Genomic DNA, 17,144 nt, shown 5'->3' with positions numbered 1-17,144 from the left:
ATTGACAATTGTGCATTAATTAATACATATATTCGTTTATTTCTGTCTAAATGCATGGATGTGGACATTTATTCATTCATTCATTTGTAAATATGGCAGGTTTGGTCCTCCATACACATCAACCGCAGTCACGCCCTTGAAACCCTCGTGCTGCCTTCGGGTCACATGACCCAAAGGTTCATAACGAACCAGCATTGTGTTTACCCAATTTTACCCAATACAAAAACAAATAAAAATAATTTTCTTTTAACCATTCCAATGCGGGGGGTCTGAGACAGCCCGACAGTTAAAAGAAAATGCTTCACTTTGTTTTTGTATGAGCTAAATTTGTCGCAATACGACGGTGGGTCACAATGACTGATGGGTCAGAATGACCCGAAGATAACACAAGGGTTAAGAAAGAGGTTTGTTCTCGTCCTACGCTGCGTGTGTTTTATTGGCGCTTTGGAGTCTCCTCAGCCTCGTGTCTTTATACAAATATACATGTACAAATCAATGTATTAAGGAAATCCCGTTTTCATGCCAATCCGTGGTGTTAATTTATATCAAAAGTAATACCTTATTTTGGCAATACATTTTCCCACTTATGTTAAAAACCAAATTGATTATTTGGGGGGATTGGAACGGAACTGAGCGATTCGTGCAATCACGACGTAATTTCCCCTCTCGACAGGGTTGTGACTAAAATGATTGATGAGCTGTTCTCCAATGAACAGAGACTTGACAGAGCCGTTCTGTGTTTCGATTGGTGGATGTTTTCCTACATATTCTGTTCCGTTCAGTTTGGAAGTCTCTTTCTTTCACGCGACCTTACAGTGAGGTAAGATATATCTCCACTGAGGCATCTTTTCTTCACGCTGTTTATTTAAACCAGGTTCACTGCTAATACGTTGCATACCTACCTCAAGATTTTAAGTGTAATGTGATTTCAGCTACATTGACTTAAGTTAGCCGAATATGTCTAAATTATCGTTGAGGCCTGTTAGCCATTTGGCTAGCCGTGGCTGCGCACCGCGTGTTCTTTTGGGAGCTACATTACATTTAGTCATTTATGTAGAGCTAGTAATAACAGCAAAGAAACGACTATGGAAACTGTACCAAGCTCATTAGACAACACGTATAGCGTGCTGGTGGAAGTATTAAAAATTTAATTTGTTAACCGTATTGCGATTTACGTCGTTAATTGTAGATTCGGTGAGTTGGCTAGCTAGGTGTTGGGTCAGGATACCATGGCTAGCAAGATAATGTCAATGCAATTAAGGTGGCGGAAATGTGCAAGTGTATACCGATATTATACCTCCGCTAGTTATACCTTTTTCATTTTAGAAACTACCACCTTGTCTTTAAACCGGCTGTTAAGCGATCCTTGGAAGCACTGCAAAGATGCCCAGGGAAGACAGGGCCACGTGGAAGTCCAACTATTTTTTGAAAATTATTGTAAGTATGGCTTAGTTTTAGAATCGCATTCTTAACGTAAGCAAAGTAGCCAGTGGTAATTTGCTTTAAAATCAACTTGGGAGTTATTCATTTCAGCAATAACATGTCTTTTTAAATTCTGAATAGTAACTCATGTATTTACCTGTTTGACTGCAGCAATTGTTGGATGACTATCCAAAATGCTTCATTGTGGGTGCAGACAATGTGGGCTCCAAGCAGATGCAGACCATCCGTCTGTCTCTGCGTGGGAAGGCTGTGGTTCTCATGGGTAAAAACACCATGATGCGTAAAGCCATCCGTGGCCACCTGGAAAACAACCCAGCCCTTGAGAAGTAAGTTCTGATCTGGTTTATAAACTGCTGACCTGGTTAAGGTCATGCAATTTCAAACTAACTGGCCTTGGAAAAAGGGAACGAAATGTAGGTTTTCTCCCATGAACTGCAATGCACTGGTGTATGCAGCAGGACATAGAATATGGGTGACTACACAACACCATTGGTGTCAATGTTAAAATCTAGCTTCGTCTTGTGGTCTGCTCCTATAGTCTGTTTCAAAGATGAGAATGTTATCCAAGTAAGACTGGTTAGAGTATGGTCTGGTGGTTCATTGTGGGAGAATGTTGCAGGATAAGTTACAGAGCAGCTTGTGTAGTGCTGTACTGTCGTTCCCCCTGCACACAGTAACCTGTTACCTACTATCCCTGTCTGTCTGCATCCCACGACTGGCAGGGACGCTGGTCTCAGACACTTGTTTGTTTCAAAGTAATTTGTTTTATGGTTTTGCATAAAGGCTGAGCATGTCCATCTCCATAGGTTGCTGCCGCACATTAAGGGTAATGTGGGCTTTGTCTTCACTAAGGAGGACCTGGCTGAGATCAGGGACCTGCTGCTGGCCAACAAGGTGAGTTCATAGTCTTTATGGGGACATGCCTTTTGAATCCATAGAAGAATCAATCTGGCAAACTTCAGAACGCTAAATTAAAATCTTGCCATTTACCTAACTAATTGGGCATCGCAGGATAAGTTACAGAGCAGCTTGTGTAGTGCTGTACTGTCGTTCCCCCTGCACACAGTAACCTGTTACCCGCTATCCCTGTCTGTCTGCATCCCACGACTGGCAGGGACACTGGTTTCAGACACTTGCAGCCCATCTGTTCTATTGAATTACATGATTGTTAACAAGAGCTAGAAACCCTTTAGTCTAACTTAACTCTGCCTTCAGGTGCCAGCTGCAGCCCGTGCTGGTGCCGTAGCCCCCTGTGAGGTCACTGTGCCTGCTCAAAACACAGGTCTGGGCCCTGAGAAGACGTCCTTCTTTCAGGCTTTAGGCATCACCACAAAAATCTCCAGAGGAACTATTGAAATCCTGGTAAGTTGCTAAAGCAGTGTCACCTTTTTTTATACTGAAATTGCCATTTCAACACATGCATGGTCACAAAATGTAAGAAATAAGCAAAAAATCAGCTACCAGTTATAGCTATTTGACTTGACTAAATGGGTTTAAGCGTCATGTACGGCAACTCCATTCAGACTGAGCTGTTTGCCTCAAGTCTGAACAAAATAACTGGGTAGTGACTATTTAGAATCAACTTTGTACCATATAGCAAATGCACTGGTATGAGTTATGGCAGTTGCTGGTTCTAGGAGCAAAACCTGAGATTGGAAATGGTCATGTTATGAGAAGACCACCTATAATGTTGTTCAAAGGTTATAATTAAGGCTGAAAAGCCAGCAGTGTTGATGTATGATGTGACGCTAAATGAATGACATGAAATTTCTCTTTCTGGCACCCAGAGCGATGTGCAGCTCATCAAGCCTGGCGACAAAGTGGGCGCCAGCGAGGCAACCCTTCTCAACATGCTGAACATCTCCCCCTTCTCGTACGGACTGGGCATCCAGCAGGTGTATGACAATGGCAGTGTGTACAGCCCTGAGGTGCTTGACATCACAGAAACTGCACTCCAAGCCAGGTTCCTGGAGGTGAGCTTCCCTCCCTGTGCTCAGACCCTGACAAGGGGTCACTAGTAAATATTAATCACTCCCTAAACTGAGTCAAAATTATAATTCTTTCATTGAATACCTACATACGTTGCAGGATAAGTTACAGAGCAGCTTGTGTAGTGCTGTACTGTCGTTCCCCCTGCACACAGTAACCTGTTACCTACTATCCCTGTCTGTCTGCATCCCACGACTAGCAGGGACGCTGGTCTCAGACAAGTACACTTCATGCCTCATTCACAGGCAGTGACTTTTTTTTAACCTTGCCCGATGTGTGCTGTTTGTGGACTCGCTTGTCATGGGAAGGTAGTGAAACCTCTACTGACACTATATCCTCAGGCTAATTTGACCTTCTGTTTAGGGTGTGAGGAACATTGCTAGTGTGTGTCTGGAGATTGGCTACCCCACCCTGGCTTCCATCCCCCACTCCATTATCAATGGCTACAAGAGAGTTCTGGCTGTTGCTGTGGAAACAGACTACTCCTTCCCTCTGGCAGACAAGGTATAACTCGTATGGTGGAGTCAGTTTGGTAGAAAAAGGCTGTGTGCTTGGTCAAATCCTGTGTTCCCTAAAAAGCTCATGGGTTCTTGAGATGATGATGACCATCTCTCTCCCTGCAGGTGAAGGCCTTCCTGGCTGACCCTTCTGCCTTCGCTGTGGCAGCCCCGGTGGCTGCGGCCGAGGTGGCTGCTGCTCCAGCTGCTGCCAAGGAAGAAGTAAAGGAGGAGTCTGAGGAGTCTGATGACGACATGGGCTTTGGGCTGTTTGACTAGATTGCATTTTTGCAGAGTTGAAAATAAACAATTCAATAGAGTTGTCTTTTGGTTTTTGTCTGGTTGTAAGGCAGAACTTAAAAAAAAATGGATGACTGCAAATCCTGTGAAGTTGTAACATAAACAAACGAATACTGTACCCACAACTAGCCTACAGGTTATGTCTGGATAATGGTCTGAATGGGCTTGCCATCAATGTAGACCTGTGTCCAAAGACACTGTCAGGGAAGGGGTAACTACTCTCAATCTCAAGCAAATCTTGGTAACTGCCTATTTAGCCTGCAATTACATACCGGGTAAGTGTCGGATCATGTCAGTTTGTGGGTTAAGCTGTGGTAATGGATCAGTGGGAGAATTTCTTAATGCCACTATTACTTTCTGCAGCCCATGAAATGGTGTTGATCTGTGGACCAGAGGAATTCAGTATTGACTTAGACATGTACTGGTGGTAGTGGTACAGAAATGGATAGTACTACCTGTAGTATACATTAAATATTCCACTGAGGTTAAATAAATTACTAATTAGATTGAATTGACTCAGATACTCAACCATTTCACTGAATTGTATTGAGCAAAAATGTCATCTAATTTGGTGTATGGTGTAATGGATTATCTATCCAATAATTACAAGACGGACTATCACATTTCTGTAACTTTTTAAATGATGGAGTGGGGTACCACTTGAACCACAATGTCCTGCGTATTCAATTCGTAGTGGGTAACTGAACTGAGGAGATCTGAAATATGGGTTGGGGGGGGCGATGTCAGTCGGTCTACCATTAGTGATTTATGAGTTACAACGTTTTCCCTTGTCATCATTGTAAATAAATATTCTAGTCCTTGGTGCTTTAGTTTCCGCTGTATGTCATATATGATCAGGTTCCGCTGTGCGTCTAATCTGTTGACACAGGATATATTTACTTACCTTTCTAACAAGTTTATTAAATCACAGCCGCCGACTCTCTAGGGGCACTGTTACGCTTACACGTCGAAATATTGCTATGATATTAGCACGCTGGTTTGTCAACGCTGCCTGAAGTATTTTCACTGACGAATTTAGCGCTAGCTAGTCAGAGCCAGCCATAGATTAGACGGTGAGAAAAGTATAGTGTAACGTCTTAAATTTGATTTGTGGTTGACTCATCCGCGAGATTTAGCTTAGATGTCATGCGAGGTAGCTAGCTAGTGAGGCTTGCCCTGTAGCTTAGCAAATCAAAAAAGATTCTCAATTCGGCTAAAATAGGGCAGTTTTAATTAGTATAGCTAGCACTTGCCAGACTCACTTTTTAAACGTTGCCAGAATTAGAGATACCTTGTAGACACATTAATTTAGCCACGCTGGCATACAGCAACAGCTATCAATAATATTTATTCTGGTCACCCTGGCGTTTCCTAGCTTTAGTGGTGTTTATCTTCCAAAGCAAGAAAATGAATTTGTGCACACAGTCTTGGACGAACTGGAAAATTTCATACAGAGAGATAACCAGAAAAGGTGCGTCTCTATTGGTCTGTACATCACCGGGAACTGTCGTCAGTTTAAACTATTTAATATAGTGCTGTACCGGTAACAGTGATGCAGCTATGTTGTAAACTATAATATTGTGTCCCCAGTGTGGTACTCTTCCCCGCTCTACCAAACAGACTGCGCTACCTGATCCACAAAACCACTGAGAACTACCCCAGTTTGGCAACTTTCTCAGTAGGGGAGAGCTGGTGCAGGAGGGTTGTGGTTTGCTTCCATCAGCTCAGGTATAGAATGCCATGTGATATTACTTTGTTAGGTAGCTCCAGCAAAAGTTAATACATTATAGTGAATCAGGGCAGGTGTTCTTCTCGCACTTAAATGTTTATGGGGAAACAGAACTTGTCTGTAAATGGGTGATATCATTGTTTTTTTGTGTGCCTTTTTTTGGTAGGGTTGAGCTGGAGGAGTACAGTGACAGTGAAAGCAACAGTAGTTTGTATGAAGAGCCTTACAGACGGGGAGTAGGGGTGGATAACAAGCTGTCAATGCAGGCCAGACCTACCCGTACCTCCCTTAGGAACCAAGGGCCTAAGCGCCCAGACAAGGCCATCTATGTCCCTCGCGCCGCCAGGGAGAGACTTCCGCTTTCTCCTCCGGATTCCCCTTTGACGACAATAGACGTGGGTTTGCCCAACCTTGGTCCTTCAGGTAGCACCCAATCAGTCACCAGTGCCTCTTCCCTATGCTCCAGCTCTGAAACCACAGAAGGAACATTATCATTTGCTCCCAACCAGAACAGCTCAACTGACAGCTTGGCAGAATCTACAGCAAACAATTCTGATCAGCTTCTGGGTAAGCAGAAGGATATGTTTGTGCAGCTCAATGGTGCCAACTCCAGTCCTTGGCCTCCTGCTTTGGACCAAGTAGTGTCCTACTTCATGGCTGTGACCCTGGAGGACTCGGAAGAGGACATGCATGGGCAGGAGAACCTGAAAGATGACAGACAGGAGCTGAACATCTCAGAAATACCAGCAAAAACCACAGAGGATGCTAGCAGCTTCTCTGAAGAGGAAGAGGTAAACCTGCTTGCTTCTGTAGATTCCACATACATTGCTGTTCAACTGTTGGTCATAGCTTACATTTTTCTTGTCAGATCATGGTACACTTGAAAGACACCAACGTATCAATTCAGCATGCCCACAATGACTACTCCTGCTATGAGGCCCTTTGGATTAACCAAGAGGAGTTTTCCCATGTGATTGAGATCTACAACTTTCCTCCCATGTTCAAAACAGAAGACATTCAAGATGCCTTCACAGAATACAGGTGAGATTTCCAATCAGGCATTTCACAAAGACCACTTGACACTCGGATGCATACAGTACACCATGATGCATACAGTACACCATGATGCATACAGTACACTATGATGATATGTGTATGAAGTCCACCCTCCTTCAGTAACATACTTGATGGAGAAAGGATAAATGGCACAGAAACAGCCATCTAGAGATTACAGCTCTAGGAAAGTCTGGCTGCTGTGTATTAGATTTAGGTTGATCTGATTGCAAGTACCAAAAATTTAGTGATTAACAAAAACACATGTGCATAGAGAGGAGAATCCTGCCGTTGCCTCATAGCTCTCCTAAGAAGTGAGGCCTCATCTTTAACCTGAGATATTTATACAATGCTAAAACCTCATAGAAGAAGGTTGTTAATGGGTTTAATAAGTGTCAAGTGCCCTGTAGTGGCATGTTATTACAATCACATTTATACTAATCTTAGAACACAGAAGTCCCTTTTTCCCCCAAAACAATCTTCTGGGAAGAACGCTACTCATACCTGCGTCGGACACACAAAGTGGTAATCTCAGGTTCCAAGCCCAACTTTTTCCTGGATGTGTTTCATGTTAGTCTGAGTATTATCACTTGTACTTGTTGCCTAGTGGTCAACATCCCCATGAGGTTTGTTTTCAGGGGGAATTGTGTACACTAGTGCACAGTTCCCAGGATACAGTCGGTGATTAGGATGTCAGTTAAACACACATACAGATTCCTTGACTCGCATTGTACATTTGTTTTTGAGCTGGCGACCTTATGTCAGTCACCATAATCTAACACTCTCTTTGTAATTCAGCTCTGGTGGTATGAAGATTAAGTGGGTGGACGACACTCATGCTCTAGGTGTGTTCTCAAGCCAATCTGCAGGTATGATTAACTTTGAAAGATTATGTACTACAGAGGATATTATTGTAAAAATGAACATGTAACAATGTGTTATTGTTTCCTTTGTCTCATTATTTGGCTATTTGTGTAGCATCCCATGCTTTGTCTCTGCATCACCCACTTCTGAAGACACGCACGCTGTCTGAAGGGAGCAGGAAGTCCAAATGCAAAGCCGTGAGACAAGCAGGTATCTATTAACAGTATTTCTGTTTCTGTATAGTTACATTTAGTCATTTAGCAGACGCTCTTATCCAGAGCTAGATAGTTAGTTGACTTCACAAGACTAGGATGTAGAAATGTAGAGATTCAGTGTTGCTTTACCTTTGTATATCTCCAGAGTTTATTCAGCCAGTGAAAGAGCGACCCCGCACTGACTCTGCGGTGGCTCGGAGGATGGTGACCAGGGCTCTGGGACTGCAGAAAGCTGAAGCACGGGTACAGCATTACTAGGTATGCATCACTAGTACAGCAGGGACAAGCACAGCAGGGCTGCTGGCCTATCGAAGGATTCAATATTAGGATGTCACTACCTGCTTTGTACTCTCAGAAAGGGTCCTTTCTGTTCTGAAGTACAGTAACAGATTACATGTATTTTTATTTTGAATTTCTTCACGCAATTTATAGCACTAAACATACACAAATGCTTATGGTTAGATAATAAAAAGTTCTTTACTTAAAACGGCCCCCTTCAAAGCAAATCAAATCAAAATGTGTTTGTATAGCCATTTTTACAAGCAATGTCACAGGGGGCTTCACATACGCCCATAGAACTGCCCCTCAACCAACCTAAACCCTCAAGGAAGACAAGGAAAAACTCACTAGAGGAGGAAAAAATTGGAGGGATCCCCTCCAGAGACGGTTGGTGAAAGAGAGGTGCAGAACACAGGCTAAACATAGTCATACAGCAGGGAAGTGTCAATGGGTGTTGTTGAAACACCAAAATCAAATTGAAATTGGGCCAGGTAGCCACAGGGCCGGGCAGTGTTTCCCACACATAGACTAATTCGTGGCGGTGCGCCACAGAATCAACACCGGCAGCCACATATTGTGTTTTGTTATTTTTTTAACGCTATTTAAAACACGCAGCATATTCGTTCAGCTGCATTTCCTTTCCCTGCTCTCCCTCCGTCTCTCTGTCACTCACGCGTCTCTCACACACACACACACACAGTCACAACATCAGCACACGTATACACCGTTCTAGTAAGACAGACAGCATTAATCTGCTAAACAAGTGGGTTCCCCTTCGTTCTTTTGGTGAGCAGTCTCACAAGCCCTACTTACCCGGTGTTATGGAGCCGACCAGCTAAATTGTAATTTAGCACTAGCGTTGCTACCTGCATATATGCAGAAATTGTTTACAATATTTTCAGGCTTCAACCAGTGCTACTCAAGCAGAAAGACAGGGTCAGGGAGAGAAAGAGATAGATTCGTTAGGCATTGAAGAAAGAGTAGGACAGCATCCAACATGCTGCTGTGAGAGAGCCAGCTGAAGCAACAGGTGAGGTGGACAAACAGATGTAGAAACAGGCAGGTAAGAAAGCAGGTCTCAGCAAGGGTGTAGGTTTGGTCTCAGCTTTGGTAGGGACACTTGTTTGTTCAGATTTAAAAATATATATATATGTAGGTAATTGGTTCAGGTTTTATGGAGCTGTACTAGGCCTACATCATCTGTACTGGACTTCTGAGCAATTAAATCATATATGATGCATACATTTGGGCATCCCAATTTATAGCACCTTTTTACTATCTACAAGTATAAGTGTGAATGATAACATTCATGGGTAACATTGTCTAAACATCCCTTAAAAAACTGCAATTTAGTGCAATCTTTACCAAAATGGACAATTCAACTTCTCACCTGAACCCCTGATGCTGATTCATCACCAACCTGCTCTACATCTCTATCTTCAGGGTGCTGTTTTTCCTGCACAGTAATTCATCAATTTAATACAGACACTAACCATGCTTAGTTGACTGCTGACATTGGTCGAGATTACATGGATAGGCATATTACTATCCAAGGGATCATATAGGCCTACTTATTATCAGTTAGTATCACTTTTGAGTTGCTAGCCTGCTGGTACTAGGCTAAACTAGCACGGTCCCATTATGTGGGTAGGTTAGCTTTATCATTCTGGCTTCAACAAGAACCAGGGCTCCAGACCAACTTGTTGCCTTGGTTGCACTGGTGCGCCTAACTTTTTTATTTAGGTGCACCAGCACAAAATTTAGGTGCACCCAAAAAGCACAATCATACTGTATATAATTTTTTTTTTATTTTAAGTGCTTCACTGAGCTACCAAACTAAAACATTTTAAGCAAAATAAAACATTTCAAAATAGAAAGTGCTACTGTTTAAAAGTGCTTCCCTGAACTGAGACCTAACATTTCATGGCTCAAAGTCTTATAGCGGGTCCCACCTTGCTGTCGCATGCCCTTCAGATGGCCAACACCTGTAATTTGGCCTTCTTGCCCTATGGCCTTGGCTAAATCATCTTGCCACACTCTCGCTAGCATCAAAATCCTAGCTCCATGGGTTAGCTCCATGGCCCAGCTGCGTAACTCAGGGGTCCGCAATTCATTTTTACAAGGGGCCACATGAGAAACCTGAAATGTGTTTGAGGGCCTCATCAATTTGCTCACTATTCATTTTCTCCCATTGTAAAAAGCAGTAAAGTATATATTTTGATTAGCTGCTACTGGTTATCAGAAGAATAAGGATATTCTGTAAATATTTATATAAATATTTTTGGTGTAGGTCAAATAGGAAAGATTATAGAAGTAATAAACAGTATAAACAACAACAGTGTTTCATTTTATTTGTAACCAGTTAATCTTCACAAACACTGAAAAGTTGTTTTGCAGTATGTTAAAGATGTGGAATTGATCAACTTTATACAAAAAGCGTTTTTTCAGTTCATTTTGTTCTGTGAGAGAAATCCAGTGGGCTTGAACAAGTGCATCGAAATCTGTCTGAATGTCTGAGGTGGATATGCGAGAGACAGCTGACAGGTAATGATCAGGGTCTGCAGTTCAACTAGCAAACCATCAGCCCGCGCCCACTGTATCAGTCAAGTTCTTATTATGTCCGCGTTCGTTTTTTTTCTTCACAGCTTTCACTTTGACCTCAGTAAACAGATACTTAGAAGTCCATGTCTTGTTAAAAGTTAATCAGTGGCAAAGTTTTTCATTTTCGAGGGCTAACCAACAGCTAACTCTCCTGTCGGTGAGGTTGCGCAAGCGCACATATGTAAATCGCCTGATCACTGTAGTCTTTCAGGACTACATATTTACTACCGCTCAACACATTTATTTATTTTAAATTTTTGATTTACCTCACGCGGGCCGGATTGAGACAGCCTGTGGCCGGTTATGCCCCGCGGGCCATACAATGCCAGGTCTGCTAAACTGACTCTGGTGCTCAGGTCGTAATTTCAATCACACAGCACGGAGCTACAGGAATATCTGGACCACAGCCAATCAGAGGCAAAGACCCGCCGCATCTCTGTCTCTGATTGGTTTAGACCACGATATGATCCAACCATGAGTGTCAGTTCCGTTTTAGGATAACAAACGCTTCGTTTGTGGAGAGACTGCGGATGCGAGGAGGTTAGGTGCACCGGTGCGACCTAGGAAAAAATGTAGTCGCACCCGTACACATTTCGGTCTACAGCCCTGAGAACACACAGGTCGAAAGATTGCAGACGCTAGGGATAGATTTAATACAAGCAAAAGTTACATGCTCTAGTCACTAATAACTTTGTAAACATGTTTCCATTGTACAATGGGTGGCGATGTAAGGCTAGCAGGTTTGCACTGTGTGTGTAGTTTTCCTACTAGCTAACTAACAACGACTTTCTTTATAACTAGCTACTTACTGTACTCTGGGTGGTGAAAAAACTTCTGATATCTCTTATTTTTGGGTGACATTTTCCTATCTATAAAGCACAAAAGGGTCAAAAATATCAATGCTGAGACCAAACGAAATACTAATATGAGGATTTATGATTTCCTGACTTACTGCCAGCTCTCTTTCTGCAAGTCACGATTCACGTAGTGTTTCTGACTGCCACTTCAGCCAATTAACTTAAATGACATAATCTTGTCTCGCAGGCTCGAGGGCGCATTGGTTAACTTGGAAATTTATTTTTCACTTTTCTCGGCGACGAACATAGTATAGATAATAATACGAATGAGTTTTGAAAATAGATATATTTTTCGAAAATTAACAAAATATTGGTGGGGACGATTGTGTTTCCCAAACTTGGGTCGTGAATGCAAACCTACGCCCTTGGGTCTCAGGACAAGGGAACTCATTTCTATTCTTCGGTTTCTGGCAGATAGGACTTGAATGGGGTGTGAATTTTGTATACAGGGCTCTCAAGTGTCACGCATTGAGTGTGACAGACAGTCACTCATTTCGGTCTTTTGTCACGCACTCCCGCCACACATCGTATTTCTCACGCGAAAAAACTATAATATATTTAATATGCCGCAATTTCTCTGGCCGCGCCTCTCTCACTATGGAACCGGCAGGAATCAAGCGCGTCTCCCTTGGAGTTCTTAGTCGAGCCTGCCACTTATCACCCAATCAATAAAAGAAAAGGTCTCAATACAACAATACAAACAATATCTAATCAGAAAATAGCACTATTGCTCAAGCAGCCCTAAATTTAATCTCAGCACCCCTAAAAATAATAATTAAAAAGTTCATGAAGAAAGGGACATCTTTAGTTTTTTCATTCATTCAATATTTTGCATAATAATACATAAATGTATGAATTGTTATCCAGTGAAATTAGGGATTTATAGGCGTGCAAACTCCTCACCTTTTTGAATAACCTACGTTCGTGGCCGTGGCCAACACAGTATTTTACCCGTGCTTCCCAACTTTACAACTGGCTCTGGAACCAATAATATACAAAAAATGTCTTTATGGTTAAAAGAACATGACATTGTTTACAAGAGCACAAATTCTACATAGATCTAGCCTCTTAATTTTTCTCTCAAAGTGCACCAGATTCATGCGTTTAACTTTAAAATGTAATACATTTTCTTCCGGGGGAGCATGCCCCCGGACCCCCCTAGAGGGTCGGGGGTTCACCGTATCCTTTTCACCTTTTTCACCCTTGACCTGTTTGCATGCCTGTTATTAGCAAGGGGGTTTTGCACTTTTGCAAGGCACCGTATTCATGTCACATTGTCATTGGGGGCTGAGCACCCCTAAAGGTCTGATCCTAGAATTGCCCCTGAGTCTAGGCCTAGTCATATTTTCGTGATCACACGATGACTGACATATTGTCACATTATAAACATGTTTTTCAAAATAGGCTTAATAATTTAACCCTAAGCACTAAATATATTGAAGTGTTTTGCATAGTCGATGTTATAGGTCACTTTTAAAATCATGTCATACTTTATCATTATATCCTGCCCATGGATGCATTAATCATTGCTGCCTTTCAAAAATGTCAGGTAAAAAGCAATTAATTCATAAATTAATTTTGAGGGGGGGGGCTGGGGGAGGGGAAATGTCACTCTTGCCTGTCTTCAAAACTTGAGAGCCCTGCTGTATAGGGTGTTAAATGTGTGGATTTGGGGTTGGGCGTGGGGATTTTGTGAAGGTGTGAATCATTTTTTATTAATATTTAGTTCAAGTTCAAGTCTTTTATTGTCAGATGCACAACAACACAACACAGGGTCAGACTGGGCACTGAAATTCTTAGGACAAGACAGTACAAAGCAACCTGGCATAACCTAACATGTAAGTACACAGAAATTGATTACATCTATGATAAGCAAAGATATAGCAAACCTCCTAATATACAGTATTCAATACAGTATACTAAACCTCTAAATACACATAATACACATAATAACTTACACTAACCTAAGACACATGAAGTACAATAGTGCAATATTGCTGACTGTGCAACCAGTAGCTGAAATAACCTAACCTTACTAACCTTAAAAACCTATGCTAACCTAAGACAAGTGTAGTACAATAGTGCAATATCGCTTATTCCATATAATAAAGTTTGTGTAACAAATTATTAACCAAGGAATTACCCCACCCCCCATCACCACCACAAATGGCTTTCTAATCTGTGGGAAACACTGCTGGGGACGCTGCTCAGCGCTGCATCACAGGCAGGGAGATGAGGCAAGGGACCGGAAACTCGCTGTTGTCCGTCAGGGAGACTGGTGTCCACTTGGCGACTAGATCCAGCTTGGGCAGACTGTCACAGATCGATGTCCACTTGCGACCAGGTCCAGCGTTGGCAGACCGATGACCAGGCAGATGCTGACAGCTCAAACCCCCCACACCAAAGGGGAGGTGTGGAGGGGGGACAGAGAGAGGAGAACAGGAATTAGAGAATGCCAGGGGCCACTAACAGTTACAATAATATTAGAACGAGGTCCCCACGGTCTAGTGTGGACTAGTGCAGCAATTTAGCAGACCAAAAAGGGTATTTGATCCAGCATAGACACTAAGACAGCGCCAGCCCCCCTCGGTTGGAACATAAAATCTGTTCCACGGAAGAGAAACTCTAAAATAAGAATGCCCCGTCCCCCGTCGTCTCCAACTAGCAACAGACACAATAATGGTAACAATATACAGTAACAGGTTATGACTGTTATTGGCCATATACAAATGCCAGTATAATGATCTAAGGAAACATTCACATTTGTAGGATCTCAGTTGTCATTAATGTCAGACCGGACGAAAGTCAAGACGCAAAAAACGGACGCACGCAAGAAGACTCAATCGACATTAAAGAGACAATGGTCGTAAGAGAAGCCACACTACAAGACTGTTCCTAAAATCTTCAGACATAATTTAATTGGAGGACATTTTTTGTCACAACGGTCATTAATCGGCTGTCGAGGAACATGTCAAACTACATTTAGTCATTTAGCAGACACTCTTATCCAGAGCGACTTACAGTAAGTACAGGACATTACCCCTGAGGCAGGTAGGGTGATGTGCCTTGGCCAAGGACACAACGTCAAACTAGTAATCAAAGACTACAGATTTTGGCCTTGGATTATAGGAATCTTTTAGCATTCTCAAAATGAGTCTCAGATGACAAAATCGTACGGTGTGCAGCCGGCTTTACTCACACAAACTGACATCTCATGTCAATGAAACTTTTATTATGCAGTGATATACAGATGGATATGACAAGAAAAATAAACACGTTTTGCATTAAATTATTTTACAATTTACCAGCTAACACATTTATAATAGTAATTATGAATGAGGTTGTATTTGGGAATCCCTCTTTCAATGTGACATTTTGTACCAATACCTTTTGTAAAAGTGACACTACGAAAGCTTCTGCTGTTCCATTTGCTTGTTGAGATTTTGACGTTGGCTGGAATATTGATAGAATATTTTTTTACAGTAAATTACCCAATTCAAATATGCCTCTTAAACAGGCGTCAGGTTTAAATTGTTTAATCAGTTGTTGAGGTTACAGGCCATTATCTGGCCCTGAAGGGTAGGTAACAGAGCCCGTTGCATCTTCCAGTGGTTAGCGGTTTCACCCCAGTCTTGATGGTATTTCTCAACCAGTCCTCCTCCAGGTCTTTTGACAGTTTGTTGTTAGTTTCACCTCAGCTGGTTGTTCTGAAGCCCAGGGAAGCCTACTTCAGTTTCCGAGCTCAATGAACCCCCTATGAAAGACAGATAAGTAGGGCATGTGATTAGCCTTACAATTTTAAATAGAAAATTACCATTCAAATTTGTTTTTATTCTTATTGTCTATCAATACTTTCACTTAAGAGAAACATGTATTCTTCATTTTGTCTGGGGGTTCTCAATGGCAAAAGTGTTACAAACAAATATGATATATACGTAAATTGATGAATCTCTATTTCATGTTCAACAGAGAAAGCAACCCAAGCACCAAAACTCCACCTGTCATAACTGCAAATCCTCGAGACGTTCAACATTCATGATCAGTTCATTCATCCATAAATGTTCCAAGATCATTAGACTGCTGCTCTTCAGACTGTTCAAGTTTTTAAGTGTTTCAACGGTTAATTTGTCTGTAGCTTTGTAGGAAATGGAAACTGTGTTTCTGTAATAAGGTACATTTTTACTGTCCACAATGCCTGTTTTGAAGTTGTAATTTAATACTTTTGTCAACTGCTCCATCCGTTAATATTGAATATGTCCATTGGCTGTATGTATGTAATGTACACAGACATAATCGATCAACAGGACTTTTTAGCAAAGACAAAAACATTTTAACGACTCATAACAATTCCAGGAAGTGGCTACAGTTATGTTTTGTGAATTCAAATTATTTTTAAGAATCGTTTTAAGCATAAAAAAATCTGCATACGGCATCTATATATTCCCCAGTTTATTGAATTGCTAGTTGAATTAATACTATCATCTACAGTAGTAAATCTTTACCTTCCTTGTGTTCTTGAAAAAAATCTTAATAAAAATCGTTTACCATTGGTATAATTTTGTTTTATGAGGGAGAAGTAATCAAGATGTTGAGTAACTAACTATTTTTTTGGGGGGGAAAAAACCCAAAGCATAGCATAATTGTTTAAAGGAAATATTTTGTGAATATATACAAGTTTGATTTGAAAAGTATTATAATAATCCTAAAGGATTTTGTTAGATAATCATCACTTGCATTAAATAGGCAGTCTTGACTGTTCTTTATGAATATCTTACTACATTAATGCTAATGGTGGTTGGTTTGAAGCCACATTTTAAGACTGTTTTTCAAAATATGATAAATATGTGTACGTATATGTTTGTTTTAAAATTATGTAGGTCACACATAAGCATATTTAATTGATAATCACAGTCATCACAACCACAGCTATCAGTTTGAGTCTTGTCATCAACTATTCATTACACGTTGGTGCCCAAATGGGAACATTGATGTGGTTTATTTCGCTAAGACATTAGGAAAGTTGCATTCTTGTATGGAAGGCTAATCTGTCAAGAAGGATGGGGATGTACACCTACGGTACTGAGCTCCCTTAACCCTCGTGCTGCCTTCGGGTCACATGACCCAAAGGTTCATAACGAACCATCATTGTGTTTACCCAATTTTACCCAATACAAAAACAAATAAAAATAATTTTCTTTTAACCATTCCAATGTGGGGGGTCTGAGACAGCCAGACAGTTAAAAGAAAATGCTTCACTTTGTTTTTGTATGAGGTAAATTTGTCGCAATACGACGGTGGGTCACAATGACTGATGGGT

General features: G+C 41.5%; 3 protein-coding genes across 3 annotated transcripts in view; 2 read left to right on the top strand and 1 right to left on the bottom strand.

Moving 5' to 3' along the window:
* The first annotated feature begins 784 nt into the window (after positions 1-784).
* Positions 785-4,248, top strand: rplp0 (ribosomal protein, large, P0). The gene is made up of 8 exons (XM_067232914.1): positions 785-820; positions 1,327-1,437; positions 1,594-1,769; positions 2,250-2,337; positions 2,659-2,805; positions 3,231-3,416; positions 3,796-3,936; positions 4,056-4,248. Exons 2-8 carry the CDS (start codon positions 1,384-1,386, stop codon positions 4,206-4,208), a joined length of 945 nt encoding a protein of 314 aa, XP_067089015.1. The 5' UTR covers positions 785-820; positions 1,327-1,383; the 3' UTR covers positions 4,209-4,248.
* Positions 4,249-5,231: 983 nt separating this feature from the next.
* On the top strand, positions 5,232-16,914 carry r3hcc1 (R3H domain and coiled-coil containing 1). The gene is made up of 8 exons (XM_067246667.1): positions 5,232-5,700; positions 5,820-5,957; positions 6,125-6,749; positions 6,827-6,999; positions 7,810-7,880; positions 7,990-8,085; positions 8,236-8,348; positions 15,797-16,914. Exons 3-7 carry the CDS (start codon positions 6,219-6,221, stop codon positions 8,346-8,348), a joined length of 984 nt encoding a protein of 327 aa, XP_067102768.1. The 5' UTR covers positions 5,232-5,700; positions 5,820-5,957; positions 6,125-6,218; the 3' UTR covers positions 15,797-16,914.
* LOC136951981 (lysyl oxidase homolog 2A-like) overlaps positions 15,043-17,144 on the bottom strand; it is a 32,576-nt gene continuing 30,474 nt past the window's right edge. Inside the window, exon 14 of the mRNA XM_067246656.1 lies at positions 15,043-15,581. Within this exon, the coding sequence (XP_067102757.1) occupies positions 15,517-15,581 (65 nt within the window). The 3' untranslated portion in view covers positions 15,043-15,516. The remainder of the gene's footprint in view (positions 15,582-17,144) is intronic.

This window comes from Osmerus mordax, chromosome 1 (assembly GCF_038355195.1).
Source record: "Osmerus mordax isolate fOsmMor3 chromosome 1, fOsmMor3.pri, whole genome shotgun sequence".
In the NCBI taxonomy this organism is placed as follows: Eukaryota; Metazoa; Chordata; class Actinopteri; order Osmeriformes; family Osmeridae; genus Osmerus; species Osmerus mordax.
The sequence above is the reverse complement of the archived record's forward strand: the minus strand, read 5'-3'. Positions and strand labels throughout refer to the sequence as shown.

What these genes read in the sequence shown, in the direction of transcription:
- r3hcc1 (XM_067246667.1), top strand. Translation starts at nt 6,219, where the DNA reads ATGCAGGCCAGACCTACCCGTACCTCCCTTAGGAACCAAGGGCCTAAG. An exon ending in GCTTCTCTGAAGAGGAAGAG is followed by an intron (nt 6,750 to 6,826) that starts GTAAACCTGCTT and finishes TTTTCTTGTCAG; the next exon opens with ATCATGGTACACTTGAAAGA. An exon ending in CAAAGCCGTGAGACAAGCAG is followed by an intron (nt 8,086 to 8,235) that starts GTATCTATTAAC and finishes GTATATCTCCAG; the next exon opens with AGTTTATTCAGCCAGTGAAA.
- rplp0 (XM_067232914.1), top strand. Translation starts at nt 1,384, where the DNA reads ATGCCCAGGGAAGACAGGGCCACGTGGAAGTCCAACTATTTTTTGAAA. An exon ending in AACAACCCAGCCCTTGAGAA is followed by an intron (nt 1,770 to 2,249) that starts GTAAGTTCTGAT and finishes CCATCTCCATAG; the next exon opens with GTTGCTGCCGCACATTAAGG. An exon ending in GAGGAACTATTGAAATCCTG is followed by an intron (nt 2,806 to 3,230) that starts GTAAGTTGCTAA and finishes TCTGGCACCCAG; the next exon opens with AGCGATGTGCAGCTCATCAA.